The sequence below is a fragment of the Lutjanus erythropterus genome, chromosome 8 (genome assembly GCF_056507025.1).
Source record: "Lutjanus erythropterus isolate fLutEry1 chromosome 8, fLutEry1.hap2, whole genome shotgun sequence".
NCBI lineage: Eukaryota > Metazoa > Chordata > Actinopteri > Lutjaniformes > Lutjanidae > Lutjanus > Lutjanus erythropterus.
The window spans coordinates 41,011,288-41,028,281 of record NC_139324.1 but is presented as its reverse complement, the minus strand read 5'-3'; the positions used below and the strand labels follow the sequence as shown (position 1 = coordinate 41,028,281).

Here is a 16,994-nt window from a genome sequence, read left to right as displayed (position 1 = left end):
AGGCCAGATGCATGAGAGAGAGAGAGATTTTCAAACATTGTGTTTACACTGTTTTATTTTCCGTTTTGCACGGCGTTTATCTTCCTAGAGCACTATCAATCAGGGTTTGAGGGCGTATTAACTCTGGGAGAGCATATGTGAATATTTTCATGATTACCAGGGGAATTTTCAGTGTCAAAGTGTCATGTGAAATATTTTCTATCTTTTCTGCCCTCTGCTTTGCACATTTAGTCCTCAGTCCATCACCACACACACAGTGAGTCACTGCACAAGTGACTTTAGTGACTAGCCCACAAAAAGACAAACTCTAACATGTTTTACATTCTTAATGGTTAATAACTTGTGCTATTTCTTTGGCTTGCTTACAGTAAAATATTACAGTACAGCTTGTATTCAATTAAGTCTTTTATGTTGACAAAGCCCACTCTCGTCATCAACCACATCAAGGCCCTAGGGGGCCCCTGCTGACCCGCGGTATAGTTCACACAGCCGACTACACATTGCACTTTTCATTTCAGTTAATATTGTGCTCTCAAAGTGCATGGTCCCGAACAAATTAGCAATTCATCAAATTACAACAGGCTATTTGACACATCGTAAACACGGAGCTTTCAGGGGCCCTGGGGATGTGGGGCCGTCAGGCAGGTTGCTCGCTTAGCGTGGTTAGTAATCTGTGCAGTATAATATTTTCTTTGGGCTGTCGTTAATCTTTTTTCTTTTCTTCTATGTTTTGCAAAGCTGCTGCATTAGTGCTGCAAAAGTCAGCTGACAAAAATCTATTATTATTATTACTAACCACATTAGTCAATTATCGAGCAAAAACTTGGTTATGTGATGTCATGTGATCATAAAAGCAATGGTGATTTCATTTCTCCATTTCACGTTATTATGAGCCCTTTTCAGACATGGAATACGCAACACTGCTGCCGCAATTATCCTTTAAAGTGATGGATTAGCCATTAAAGTGATGCCATTTTATCACTCGCTTTCTTTTACATTAATGTTTATTTTATTTAAGAAGGGACAATGCACATTAATGAATATGATCACCCACTATGCCAGATTTAACCATACAGGCTATTTTTTTCATCCACAGACCCTGGCAGGTAGATGGTATGGAGAAAAGTAAAATAAAATAAAAAAAAAAATAACATTAAAAGTAACATAAAACAGCAAATAAGCACAGATAAAAGCTGATTGACAGCATGTAAATACAGGAGCACATAAGCACAGAGTAAAGCATCACAACAACAACACATAAGCACAATTAGCAAAACAATGACATAACCATACAACGAAAAACATTAAGAAAACATACCATACAACATCACAGAGAGAATGCACAACACAGACCAACACACATAAAAGCACATAAGCACTTTCCAAGCAGGATTTGGAGAACGAGTTAAGAGATTTGATGTTCCTGAGTTCTATGGGACTGAAAGAGCTCCAACATTTAACACCTGGTGCACAACAGAGAACAGAGAGACAGACGAAGACAAGATCAGGAAGTTCAAAATGGTAAAAAGGGTTTTCCCACTCTATCTAACTCAGAAGTGGGACACTTTTGTATTTTTAACTGCCAATTTTGTTGAAAACTGCAACAAAATACAAAGGCTTTTAATTTTTATGCCTTTATGCCTGTGTGCTGACTTTACTATATTAGCGAAAGTTATTAATTAATTAGAGTTTGGTTGTTTTTTTTTCAACAGCTTGTGAGCCAATAACTCCAAATCAATACCCAACATTATTCTGCCTACTACACAGGACAAATAATACACACCTCTTTTTATTAGATTTTAGTGCTTCTACTTTTACATATTATGATTTTTAGTTTTAGTTTTAATTAAAATTGAGCATTTTGTACCCACTTGTTGGTACCTGTTCACTGGTCACATTGGAAAGTTATTTTCCTTCATCATTCTTGACTTGTCTTTTATCCAAAAACAGAGACAGAAGATTCTGGCAAAAATATAACAAAGTACATCCATACTGCTCATCGGTGTATTCCAAGTCTCCTAAAGCTCTGTCCACTTGTGTGTGTACACTATCACACCACACACACACAGTTCAGACGGTGTTCACGTGAATGTGGCTCCAAGCTAAGGATCCACAGTGAAGGTTTAGACTAAAACATGGTGTAAATGATGTCTTTCAAGTCAACTTGGTATGTTGGGCCTTTAAGAGACTTGGATTACACCAGACAAGCAGTATGGAGGCATCTTGTCATGCTGTTTTCCTGTGAAACTCCAGCAGTGTTTTGTGGACTACAAAACTAAACTCAGCCTTCAGTCGGCTTGAGGGTGAGGAAATAATGTCTGAATTTTCATTTTTGGGTGAACTACCCCTTTAAACAAATTCCATACACTGGGCATGTCATGCATGTTCTCCAGCCTTTGCAGCCTTTGTCTCAAAAACATCCAGGGAAAATCCAGTGTTATAACAGCAAGGATGTTTTTATTCTGCAAACCTTACTTTGCTGCTGAAGGATAATTACTGACCATTGTGATTTCTAGGGACGCTCATCCCTGCTTCTAATAGTGAATCTGCTAATACATTTTCTCATCAGTTTCATTAGAGAGTGAATTCTGCTACCTCTTTTTTAATATCTGAACACTGAATGGCAGAATGCTAAATTTGGACTCTCGTTAAATTCCTATTTGCTCTCATGCTGTGTGTGAAGCCTTTTGCTGGACATTCATTTATCCATCCACACAGTCGACATAAATGAACACTGGAAATAATTGTTGCTCAGATTATTACTGTGATTGTGCCAGTGGTTTTAAAAAATCCTTAGTTCAAATTGCACTGCAAGAGGAAAATATAGTTTGTTTTGACTAATCTGAAACTCTAAAACAAATTAAAATGAACTCTTTGTTTTCTGGTTTATTAAACTGATTTTGTGCATGATGATTGAGATACCAAATTTTAGAGAAGGCCTAATTAAGTTTTTTTTTTTCTTTTTTTTCGCTGCAACACTAGCAGGCACTAGAATACAGTACTACTGGAACATCCCTAGTGTAGCTGCACAAACTGAACTGCAAACGCAGTGGAAAAACACATTAACTTTCTGTATTTAAACTGACCACAGCAGATGTGAGCCAGGACACAGGAATCACTATCAAATTATAGGTTTTAATTGCACAAGGAAAACTGCTGTGGTTTTAGGTCAAAAACTCTTTTTGATCTCTTTTTACAGTAGGCAGCCATACAGCTAAGATGACGATAAATACAGAGGTGGAGAGATAATCGCTGTGAGCGCAGTGATCTAATCTGATATTCAGGGGGGAGTGCATGGCTAATGTGTTACATATTTTTTTGTGAACTGCAGAAACCCTGTGCCTCACAGTCTGCCAGTTTAAAAAACCTGGAGGGGCACTTAGATATTGTAGGACTAGAGATAAGAGTTGTAAACACACTGATCTAATCTGAAAATCAAGGGGATTAGCACTAAATACAGTGTTTTGCTTGATACTATTACAGATAATATTGGGTAATTTTAGGTACTTGACTCTCATGACATGATCTAGAAATTATTCTATTAGGTTGTGGTGAAATCCCACCAGAGTTTAAACACCATGTAGATTAATCAGTGTTTTCAGGTATGTGTTTAACCCCCCACCTCTCCCTCCCCCATCCTTTATCTCTGAACAGTAAAAGCCTTTCTACTCAGTTCAGTTGACACAAGAGTTTGGTATGCATGCTGTTTCCAAAACTGGACACAGGGCAAAGAAGTGGACTTGGTTACACTGTAAAACAGTGATCCAGGATTTACTTTAAAGGGACAGTTCACGCAAAGTCACTAATACACATTTTTCAGCTAAACTGTAGTGCTATTAAATGGAACTAGATGGCACTTGGCTTGTGGTTCTCAAAGCACCAAAAAAAATTGAAAAATTCAATGTCTCTTTCAAGAACTCATGCCTGTTTACTCAAGAGAATCCATAGACCTTGTTATGAGCAGGTTCATGTAAGAACTACTTTCTTTCTATGGGAGAATCTACCAGAAATAGGGATTCCCTGCCGATTAAACGCAAATTTTAATTTAGATTAGTTGACTACTCTAATAGTAAGAAAGCATTCGGAAGGGAGTTAAAATTGTGTACAAATTATTAACTGGTAATGTTAAATATTGTCCAAAAAATACTGTATGTTAAGACAGTTTGAAGCTGTTAATCAAACTGGCATGCCGTGTTTTAAAAGCTGCTGAAATGAGCGCTACTTTGCGCCATGTGATCCGAATACTGCAAATTATCCTGCAAAACATAACAACTCACTAAATGCTTTAACTTTTCAGACTGAACAAAATATTGATTAATAGTTTAACAGACTAATATTTCTGGAGCTGACAAGCAAGGGCAGCAACGTTTAATCATTTAATCTTGAGTAACCGGGTCATGATTTCTTGAAAGAGATACTGAGTTTTTCAAATGGGAGTTCCAGTTAGTCCCATTATATTTGGGAGAAGACAGGAATCTCTACGCCTGATATCTCCAATACTTGGCAACCTCTGCAACAGGTTGAGTCTGCAACAGCTCACATCAATTCCACCAGAAAAAAATTCCAACATATTTAAGTCTTAAACCGAAGGTGAGAGGTCTGGAATCATCACAGTGTCATCAAACAGGTCAGTTCTGCCAATAATGTAAAGTATTATTGTGACAAAATATTATTTCGTAGAGGCAGGTACTGATGCTGCAGGTAATTTCTGTAGAAAAATAGTGAAAGCTGGTCCCTTGACCCACCTCGTGACCAGGCAGTAACAAAGCTAGTCTTCTGTGAAAAGCAAAGCAGGAAAATTGCCAGTGGAAATGCCATGGTAACCATTACTCACCACGTTAACATTTCATCATTCCAAATTTAATCTGTGCAAAAAGCGACTCTTCACTTATCTAATGAGGCAAAGTTAAGTGTATATTCATGGTTCAGACTTCATTAACATCATAACTACTGGTCAGAACTCATAAATGAGATTTTTTTAACTTTCTCACTGTCTGGTGAGCAGATCATCCTGACAGGACAATCATCATATTATTATATTATATTAATAGTCTAACTGGCAAGCTTATTAGGCTAATTTGGAAAAGCATGTGTGCCATCGCACCCTACATAACCTGGGAAATAAAACAGAACAGAACAGGATAGGTGTCAGGCTTGGATCAACACATTCCTGCGGTTTGTCTGCAGAGACAGTGGCACGTGTCTCCTCCCTTCCCCTCCCTTCCCCTCCCTCCCTCTCAGATATAACTGCCTTTGCTCTGGCACAGGGCCAGGATGTTTTGCCATTTCTATCAGCTTGTTTGGCCACACCTCATCAGCATTCCTTGCCCGGGCTAATGAAAGTACAGCACACACCCACATAGGCAGGAACCCTTTCATACACATCCACCTTACAGTATAGTGCAAGAGTAAGCATACACACGTGTACACACACCGTCAGCTTACAAAAGCAACAAGTTTCACAGTTTGTTTCCACACTTCTGGCAGAGTTGGACCACACACACAAAAAGATGTCGCACCAGTATAGTATAGTATAGATGCAGACTAATACCAAAAAGATATCATGCATATATAATGGAAATTCAAACCACATTTCACTGAAAACAAATAAATACTACACACAGCTTCTTAAATTCAAATAATTTCTAGTTTATTTATGTCAGTAAACTGAATATCTTTGTGATGTGGACAAAACAAGACATTTGAAGACATCATCTTGGATTCTGAGAAACAACCTGATCAACATTTTTCACCACTTTCAGACACTTTATGAACCAAACAACTAACTGATTAATCGAGAAAATAATCGACAGATTCATCAACAATGAGAATAATTGTTAGTTGCAGCCCTGCAGCAGACTGAAACTGATTGTCAAAGTTAACGTGACACAAAATACAGCAGACTAGAGCTGCAATAAATTCATCACCAACTACTTTGAGAATTGATCAGTTTGAGTAATTCTTCTAAACGAAAAAAGTCAAAATTCTCTGACTACAGCCTCTTAAAAGTGAATATTTTCTAGTTCCTTTAGGACAGTAAATTAAATATTTTGTGGTTGTGTATAAAACAAGACATCTGAGGATGTCATCTTGGATTTTGCAAAACAATGTGATCTACAGCTTTCACCATTTTTGGACAATTTATGGACCAACAACCAATAATTGATTAATCAGGAAAATAATCAACAGATTCATCGAATGAAAATAATCATTACTTGCCGCCCTACAGCAGTTAAAACTGAAACCACATAGACATGCATCCATAAACACACAAGCACACACTTCTCTGTTTGTCCAAAGGTAATTAAGAAGTCTGTCAACAAGCTGATAACTTCCTGACAACTCCCCTTAAAAAAAAAACAACCTCCACTCTCCTCCCTCCCTCCTCTTTCTTTGGCCACATGTCCTCCTCACCCTGCTACACCAGCTGTCTCCCTTTTTGCATTCATCATCTTTGCTCTGATTACTTCTAAAGGTTTATTCACCCCTTACATCTCTACAAGAACCTTGTATATTATTGTTTAATTTATTCTTTGATACCACTTTCTCCTTTTCCCATGACACAATTCCTAATTTGCCTCCATGTTCATCCATCAAGAGTGATAGCTCCATATTATAGCTGTCAGCAAGCTGATTTTGTTTCCTGGTTTTATAACAAATAATTACAGATCATGGTGTACTTAGTTCCCTGATGTACTGAGTGAGGTGAAAGCAATTAACCTGATAATAAAACTCTTGCTGAGTGACAGGCTGCTAACTGACTTATCTGGCAAGACACTTAGAAATTCAAAAGTACAGTTCCAACCTTCAGCTTGGCAAACTGTGTTTTACACGGGTGTCCGTTTTACACGGGTGTCCCAAACCCCTCTGTGTGGCTGCATGGACCAAATATCAAGACTGCTATATTAAACCAAATCATATTCCATTTCTTTCTATAGTTGTGCTCCGTCTATACCTACTGTTTTACAAATAATAATGTATCTACTGATATTATCAACAAGTTGTGTTAACAAAGCAGACATTTTAAATAAAATGTGTTTTAATGAATGAAGAGAAAATCAATTGTCAACCACACCAAGGGTTGCGTGCCAGTTCCTACATGACTGGGACCTACTGGACCAAATCTAAAATTATGATGCCTCAGTTCAGTGAATATGAAAACCAACTGAAGTCTATGTTGCTGTAACTGTTACTTAAGTGTTTAATCAGTGCATTTCAATTAGGTTTTATTTACTTTAATTTGACATGTAAACTTAAGTATTTAATTATATATTTAAAGTTTTAACAGTTAACATTAACAGTTAACAACATTTTCAAATTCAAATTTTCCTTAGCAACAAAAAAAGCCGTTATTTAATGTCGTTGATCATGATTTTGTGCCTCTTTTTTTTTTACTTACTATTATGGACTTTAAAAGTCCATTTATCTATTTATCCCTTCTATTCTTTGACGAAACCATACGGGGAACACAAAGGAGTATAAAAAATTGTAATCAGGCTGCAATCAATGCAAAACTAAAACTTAAAATCAATGCAGCTAAAACAGAAAACAAATCCCAAACTTAAGACTAAACCTGATGGATCCCGTCACTAAAAAGTAGCTTTAAAGCCTATTCTGAGCGTTAGCTCCTCTTAAGCACCGCTGTGGGAACTCCAACAAAGCAGCTGATAAGAGTCAGTTAGCTACAGTGGATGCATGCGGCAACACAGATGATTAAAAAATGTTTTTAACACAAGTGGCATACTTTCTGAGAAGGGTGAAGGAAATGGGGGTAGGGGAACCGGGAGAGAGACAGACAGAAAGCGAGCTGTCTATGTGACAATTTAAAAACGTGATTTGCCGAGCACTGGGAGGGAGGATTAGGGACTGGACTGCTCCACAACACACACATATCCTGGCTTTCTAATCCTGGAGCACATTAACAGCCATAATTACACAGCTACAACAGATTAGTGTTGCAGGGAAATGACTGAGTGATGGAAAGAGAGCAAGAAAATACACAAAAACAAACACAAAGAAAGAAGAAGGGATGAGATGAAGCAATTAAGGAGAATTCGCATACCCCATCCCAGAGAGGAGGGACGAGAGGGGGAGGAGAAAGACGTTCAGGAGGAGGCAGTCGAAGGAGGTGAAAGGGGAGTTTGACAGAAGTGAAAACAAACAACGGGAGAATATTTAAAACATCAAACAACAAAAAAGGAGAAGAGACAGACGCCAAAACTATCAGAAAGTGGGAAGAATTACAGCGAAAGGAGAAGTAAAAACAGAAATTACAAAGGGAGATTTTAAAGTGCTGACAAAGGTGTGGGAGAGAGTAGGAAGAGAGAAAAGAAAACAGAAGAAGAAGAGCTGTAGGAGAGAAGGCCAAAACACACAGTGTGCATCTACTTAACAAGGCGCTTCATTCACTCATACAGGAAACTAAGTATTTAAAACACTTGGAGGCCTAATCGATGGAGCAGGGAGGTGCATCATTAAACACACCGCGGCTGCAGGAAAACACACCTGGAGCACTCACTCCGTCTCTCAGTCAACATTAATAACACCTGACATGTTGCTGCTCTCCTGTTAGTCCAGAGATGAACTGTACCACCACAACACAGTGTGCATTAACCTTCTGTTTTTCATTTTTAAATTCCACCCCCAGCCAAAAAAAAAAAAAAAAAAAAAATCAATGTATATCTCCTTGGTGTTTGTTTTGTCTTAAGTACTTAGTAAGTTAAAACCAGAAATACCAAAAGAAGAAGAAATAGAATTTTCTGCAGTAAAAGCATACTAACCTGTAACTTAACACACCCTATAAATTTCTCCATCAAAACACAGTATTGCATTAAAGATATTACACAGGTTTCAAAATGGTGACTAAAAGATTTAATCTGAAGTTGTAAACGGAAGCCAAAAGGTAACATCATCATAAAATAACACTTTTTAATCACGCACAACTCAACTGCATTGTTTACAACACATCACCCATGAGAGACCCACAAGAAGTAATCAGTCCAATCAGCACAGAGTAGTTTGCTTCAACACTTTCTGGGTTTGTTCATATAACACAGATCCAAATGAGGTTTCAAACTCAATAACAGAATTTTAAGGCAGGATCTGAGATTCTCACAGTATTTTTTTTCTCTCCAACCACCATGTCTGAAGAAAAAGAACAACAAGACAAAGCATAATTCTCAATTTTTATATTGATTTCAGGTAGCCAACTTCACATCTGGCCAGGGACTACAGACGAAAACTAGCCTTTTGGTTAGTTTTGGTATATCTACAATAATATTTATTAATATGCACTGTCCATGAGAAATAAATAAATAGCTTCATATCATATTTAACACCACAAAGACTATCTTTAGAACAATTATTCGAGAAAAACAAAAAAACAATGGTGTAACGGTCAGTGCAAAAAAAAAGTCTAATCGAATCATGGTCTTAAAATCAAGAGTTTTGTTTAAATGTGGATTTGAAGAGTTATAATTAAAATTAAAAAGCCTACCTCAAGCATTAAAAGTGGAAGTCTTAGATCACTATCTCAATCTGAAATCATCAGACTGCCCACCCCTACATCGTCTCCTAAAGTTATCCCCTGATGTTATCCATGGTGCGTGAAATTTTGGTTCCGACTGATGATGTCAGTGCAGGCTGTTTGCCTGGTGTAATATCCATGGGGGTATTAAAAATCTTTGTAAAATCACTTCAGTTCTAAAGGCAGTTAACCAGCTTGGGGGTTGACATTTTTGCTTATTAACAGTTGCTTAGTCCCGTCTGTTATTTGAGCACCGTCTGTGTAACTCTGTGTCTCTGTATTCTGTGTCATCACTCAGATCACAAGGTAACATACGGAGTGAGGAGGTTACAGTCTGATCACGTGTCATCAGCAGAACTGGACTCATGAAAGAGATCCTGGACAGATCCCCTCCTGATAATGTGAACAGACACACTACTGAGTGTGCAGATGCTGTCGATGTCTCAGCAGGTGATGAAACAAAGTGAACAAAAAGTAGGCCAACATCTTGTGGTATCACAACTAGTTTCCATTTTCCGAGTGATAGCTAGCTGGCCAAGCTGATTAGCACAAACAAAATTTGATCAAGGATGGCTCAGTTCCATCACATGTCCCAGTGAGCCAGTGTGCACAACAGTAGGTCCCTGGAACAACCTCACCGAAATGGAATGCAGTTGTTTGTAATGTTATCAGTTTCACCTGTTCTTTTCCTGCTGCAACACACCGAAACGTCTGGTGTGAAAACGCAGGCCTTCAGTTATCAGTCAACAGCTACTGATGGAAACACAAACCCAGAGGCTTAAAGATTAGACACCGTTTACACAAATGTTAGAAAATGCAAAAGAGTTGCAATATCATCAGTTTATTCTGGCTGCAACTAGCAATTATTGTGACCGTCAATTGAGTTGTTGATTATTTTTTTGATTAATTGGTCAATAAAATGTCAGAAAATGCTCAGTGATCAGTGTTCCCTTAAGCCCCAAATGACCTCCTAAAAGGTCTTGTTTTGTCCACAACCAAGTAGATGCTTGTTAAGATGTTCAAATCAGAGAATGTTGAGGCTTTTTTATCTTAAAAAGATGCTCAAAATGATTTATCCAATATCAGAATAGTTGGTTAGTTTGAGCACTTAAAATGACACAACTTTAACTAAGGCAGTATATACTGCTCCTGCCTATAAGAGCTGAACAACTTTGAAAAAATATCCAATTGCAATTGTTTTGACAGATGCTGCAACTGCGATACTAGAAGGAATGATCATTTTTCCATCTTAAGTCTGTAGAATATGATGTGTAGGCCAGGACATCACTTCTGTATGACAATACTTAAATAAAATAATATTTAAAATGATATCATGACACACATTTAGTCTTAAACTAATACTTCCCTCCTGCAGTTTGAAATTTTCAGTAGGCCATGTTGCAATTTAGATAAACAATTTGATTGATAATTCAGCCCTACTGTCAGATGCTGTTAGTTTAGAGACTTAAATAAATTTAAAATGTAGGCTACTGATCTCTACTTCTAGGTGGAACAGAGTTATCTCATGAAAGGAGAACAAGAGGCGAAGGAGGAAGTGTTCAAAGAGGAAGAAAAGTTCAAATCAAAGGGAAGCAAGGGTTTCTAGTTATGTGGAGAGCAACGTGGAAAGTGAGGAGGCGATGCACTTGTGAGAAGAAAAGGATGATAAATAAGACGAAGCGGGGAAAACACACGGAGGGGGAGGGCCAATGTACAGGTAGATGAAAGCAGATTAAGAGGCAGAAAAGGTAGAGAGGGCGAGAAAATGAGGAGGGTGGAATAAATGACTGCATCTCCAAGTTCTGCCCGTCTCACATAAACACAAACACGCGCAGATTCAACAGCTTCCCCCTCCATCACAACTGAGGCTGTCTATCTGCACGACTGGTGTGCTCTTTGAATAATGGAGCCAATATGAAGCGAGTCACTGAGAAGATGTGGTCGTCTGATGGGGGTCACGGGGTTCCTGCCCCGAGAGCAGCGCGCGGAATCAACAGCAGTCATAAAGGAATCACCAGAGGGAGTCATTTGCATTTTACACTCACAACTAAAGTGGAAACGACTTGTGGCTGCTCCTGTCTGCACCATCACAATTCATATCAGATATGCTTTTAATTTTTTATACAGCAATTATGGAGAACTGGACCTCCATGGCTTTGTCTAATTTCCCAAGACTTTGGGATGTGAAAATCGTATGGCGCTTTCATGGTGTAAAAATGACAGAGCTTTTGATTATTCTTTTATGACTTCAGGGGAAACCTCAAATCTTATGAAAGTGCTGTTTCATAAAAAGTTATCTTGCCTCTATTCTAAGTCTTCCAGGAGTTCATAAAAATCTTAAGACATTATTACAAAACTACTTCTGGCAATGAATAATGTAGCTAACTGGTGGCTCAAAGGTCAAATAAGACTCAGAAAGAGTTAAAATTACATTTTTTCATGCTTTTCTTCATGCTCTTGAGCGAGATGGAGTATTTGGTATCGATGAAAGTGAATGATTTCCATCATGTACCTTGCAGGTGATGTATGAGGTGAGTACATTTGATGTACCTGCCACAGTATCAGTAGAGGGTTACTTCAAAATCATACAACTTTTTTTGAATAGCAAGCATCAAAAACTGTTAAGTGTTTCCATTCATAGTAAGCTGGTACCAACTACAAAACATGACAAGCAGTACCTCTTCTGCATGTCTGTGTCATGTCTGCCTCGATTCAAAAACCAACATCTTTGGGGAAAACAAAAAAAATATATAACATTCAAATACCCCACCAGCATGATAGTTTTGCATATCCTTTGCTGCACATTCTTCAAAATGATCGTTACTAGTCTTTGTTTGAGTGAATAATTGTTTGGGTAACACCTTACAATATTGCATATCAGTGTTTCCCAAACTTCTTTCCAGGGGACCCACTTCTTAAAAATCACAAATCACTGCGACCCAAGTCACAATAAGCCTTATCAGTTAATTCTGGGTAGAATTCAGTGGTCATGCTCAGTGTATAACTAAACTAAATTACAAAAGCTGTACTGCAGATATAAATCTTACGTTTGCATAATTTTTTCATAGTCTTTTATTTATTTGAGGACCCACATAAAATCTCCTGTGACCCACCTGTGGGTCCTGACCCAGTGTTTGGGAATGACTGCTGTATATTAATATGTCATAGCTACTAAAAACCAAGTGAGGGATGAATCAGAACACCTTAATAGCCTAATTAATGAATCATTAATCAGTAATTCTTGATTAATGTGATCTGAGGGCTACAGAGTAGATAATGATAATTTAACAGATAACTGACTGGGAGATAATGTATTAATAAATCATTAGGTAATGATTAGTTCCTAAATATCTGTGAATCGACACACTGACCACTTTCTACACGAGTTGCTCCTGATTATCAATGAACCAGAGGCTGAGTGGCACAAACTAGTAACAACTCATTAATTACTAATTACTTCATTATTAGTTGAACATACTGAGTTCGTCTGAACTAAGTAACTACTCAGTGTGTTCATGAGTCTGTGCCACTCTGGTATCAGAGTTAATGAGGAGCGACTCATGCAGAAAGTAATTAGTCTGTTCTCTAGTAACTCATTAACTACTATATTGTCCTCAAGGCAGTTATTCTGGAATTACACATTAACAAGTCACTAAAGAGCCCTAACAATACTAGTTTTTTGGGGCCAATACCAATAAAACAGAGTAAAAAATATAATATTGACATATCAGCCTGTATTCTTCATTCTTCTTAATAATTATAACCATACTTAGAAAGAAAGGATCAAAAATAGTTCCTAAATGCTGCCTGTAAAAATCTATGAATGAAAACTTTCTCCATTATGTTCTGTAGAAAAAAAAGTCCTCATGTTGTGCATATCAGACAACATACACGCCTACACCAATATATTACAATGTAGTCGTTACAGGCCAATATCGGGCCAATAATATTGACCAACCAATATATCTGTCTCACTCTATCTGATTCATCATGTCGTATCATATATCTGTGTACCATCTTTGACTGGATGCAGCACCTTTACCAAAACACAGTTCTAGGTTAGAGCATTACTCTCTATAGGTTTTTAAAATCTTCATATGAAAAATAACTACAGGCACCTAATAAATGTAGTGAAGTAAAATGAACAGTATTTCCTTCTAAAATGTAGTGGGGTAAAAGTATGAAGCAGCATGAAATGATAACACATAAATAAAGTACAAACAACTCAGAACTGTGCTTAATTACAGTGATTACTGCAAATTTAGTCATTTTTCATCACTGTTACTGCATAAATTTAATCAAAAGTAATAGTCCTGCACTCAGAATGCTTAAAGCTGTATTAATAACTCTTTGTGGAGCTGAAAAAAAAAAAAAAACATGAATGTATAAAGTTGTTTTGGCAAATCTATTATCATATGGTTTTACACGTCTGGCAGACACAAAGCAAAGATGCCATGTTTCTGACCACCTGATGGTGGCTTTGAGAGACTTGGATTACAACGGATTACCAGCATGGAGGCATTTTATGTTTTCTGCTGTTGTTTTTATGTTTGAAAACTGGTCACCATTCACTTACATTGTTTGGGAGATTCCGCAACACTGTTTTCCTGTGAAACTCCAGCTGTGTTTTGTGAACTAAAATAACTAAACCCGACCTTCAGTCAGCATGAGGGTGAGTAGATAATGACTGAATTTTCATTTTTGGATGAACTATCCCTTTAAGGTCTGTTTAGATCTCCAAAATAGAACTATTTGATGGATAATTATATGAGAAAACATGTTGTATTTGTGTGAGTGATACCTGTTCCAGGAGTTTTCTGTATCTCTGCGTGGCTTGCTGGATGAGGTCCCTCACAGTCCACCCCTCCTTGCAGGGCACCACCACACCTGTCTGCCCAAATGTCACCGTCACCTTCATTATAGCACTCTCCACTTCATCCAAGACGCAGTGATGATGAACAATGGTGATGATAATGCAGGATATCCACCAGAAAGTTTCGATTAAGAGGCAGAGATGTGACCAAAATGAACAAAACTGCGGGGCTGATAGGTCGTGGTTTGGGATCAAATGCTGAAAAACACTCACATCACTCAAACCAACTTCTTCAAAAGTCACGCAGCTTCATCAGAGTCAACAGATCTCCTCCCTCATCACCTCACATCTCCTCAAGTAACATCCAGTAAGAGTCGATGCTACTTCAGTCGGTTCATGTATAAACTTCAGTTTCCAGAAACGTTAAAAACACCGCAGTGTTTTCATGATGGAGTAAACGAGAAATGATTGCATTGTCATTTCTCTCTGGGAGTTAGCTTTAACTAATCTAGCTAAGCTAACTCTGGGGAACTTCACTTGACAGAGGCTAGCTGTCTGTCAGCTAGCTCCTGATTAGCTTGATACTGTAACCTGGAGCGGCTAAGACAACAAGCCCGGGATGAAAGCCGTCAGTTCACCCTCCTCCACTACATCAGGTGATTTGTCACTACTTGTTATGACGGATGAACAATAGTTTATCCAAACTTTCACAGCAGAGTTAGCAGCCTGCGCTAGCTAACTAACGTTAGCCACCTTAGCTGAACTTTGGAGGGAGGGATGCAGTCGCTCGGGCATCACTCCATAAGTTTTTCCTCTCGCAAGTTTCCTTCTTCCAAGCGCCCAGTGGCATCCACTTCATCACCGACACACACGGCAGGACAGCGGGGCCGTTATTTTCACTTTCGTGGACGAACAGGAGGCGAAGTGAGAGCAGTTAACGGACCATGGGAGTGTGTGTTGGAAAAGTTTTGAGATTCCTTCACTGCCGTCCGCTCCTGGCCAGTTCCTGACCAGCTCCTCCACCGCTTGTTACTGTCACTTTCTTAAAGGGGAAGTGCTGCAATTACTGCCGGATGAAAGACCGCAGAGAGAGGTACAGTCCATGGAGTCACATTATAAGTTATCCTACAGTTACTGATCAACCAAAACGGGAAACAAAATCATTGTCTGATAAAGTTTCTCACCCAGATGAGAAATTTTATCAAAACAGTGTCTTAGTATCTCGAAATCACAAGATAGTATCTCAAAATAATGAGTTAGCATCTCAAATTATTACATGGGCTTGTTAAATACTCGATTTTTATTGGTCTGTTAGAGCATTTTAAAATAAGGTCTGTTATTTCAGACAGTTGCTATGTCCAACAGACCGTTGCTAGGAAGGACAGACCGTTGCTATGGACGCAGCCCTGATCAAAAACTGAGGTGGAGCAATAAAATCAGTTTTAAAGCCATGAAATCATTTAGAAATTAATATTTATCATCAAATTATTCTAATAAGCGGGACAATATACATTATTACATGGTTTTGTTAAATACTTGATTCTGATTGGTCAGTTACAGTATTCTAAAGTCTGTTATTTCTGTACAGCAGACAATTTCTAACATCTTTGTTGCTATGGACACATTTTTGATCATAGACTCTGGAGGAACAATAAAATCATTTTAAAATTAATATTTTGTGTCAAAGTATTTATATTTTTTGGTACATTACCATCTAACAAGCAGGATCATGTACAGTCAGCAGGTCACTATTGTAAAATAAAGCCATAAAATCATTTTAAAATTAATATTTGGTGTTAGGGTCTTTCATCATCCTGTCAGGATTTATTTCACAATAACGACTTGCTTTCTGTACATTATCCTTTACATAATAACTAACTCAAAAGAATGATCAGTATGTCAATGACAAAAAAAAGATCTCAAAATAATGACTAAGCATCTCAAAACTATGAGAAATGTACTTAAGAATAATGACTTCTCTGTAGTATCTTTATTTTTTTTAGTATCATTAGTCCTGATTTTGAAAAAGTTCTCATTATTTCAATTTGCTAAATCAATATTTTGAGAATACTAAGTTATTATTCTGAGATAAGAAACCTGACTGCAATGCAACTAATTTTATTGATTATTTATCATGGTGGGTGATTGACTTTATAGTATTTTATATGTTTCCTTATCATTTTTTAAAAACTTCATCATGCAAAGTAACCTGCAACTAAAGGCACCCGTTAAATGTAGTGACGTAAAATGTACAGTACTTCCCTCTAACATGTAGTGGAGTAGAAGTATAAAGCAGCATAAAAGTTATGACACATAACTAAAGTACAAATAAATGCAGTCATTTTTCATCACTGATGCTGACATGCATGCTGGCTCACTTTCAGCCTGTCATGGCTTACTGGGATATTTTAACAAAATAAAGTCATTATTCATTTTTAATTAATTGGGGTTTTTTTGTCATTGTTTTGTTTATTTGTTTTTCATCATTGTTTTTCTCTTATAAAAAGCTAAATCAATAAAATATTAGTAAAAACATGCAAAAAAAAAGGCACCAGTCTGTTTGATTTATTATTAAATATTATAAATGGAAATAAATACCTTATAATTACCTTACTAAAATCTTAGGATGGCATGCCTGCAGTGACAATTTTGTGG

At 37.5% G+C, this 16,994-nt stretch overlaps 1 protein-coding gene across 1 annotated transcript in view; it reads right to left on the bottom strand.

Moving 5' to 3' along the window:
* Positions 1-15,356, bottom strand: part of LOC146323346 (partitioning defective 3 homolog B-like) — a 311,888-nt gene extending 296,532 nt beyond the window's left edge. Inside the window, exon 1 of the mRNA XM_084725533.1 lies at positions 14,328-15,356. Coding sequence (XP_084581659.1) covers positions 14,328-14,444 — 117 coding nt within the window. The 5' untranslated portion in view covers positions 14,445-15,356. The remainder of the gene's footprint in view (positions 1-14,327) is intronic.
* Positions 15,357-16,994: the final 1,638 nt, after the last annotated feature.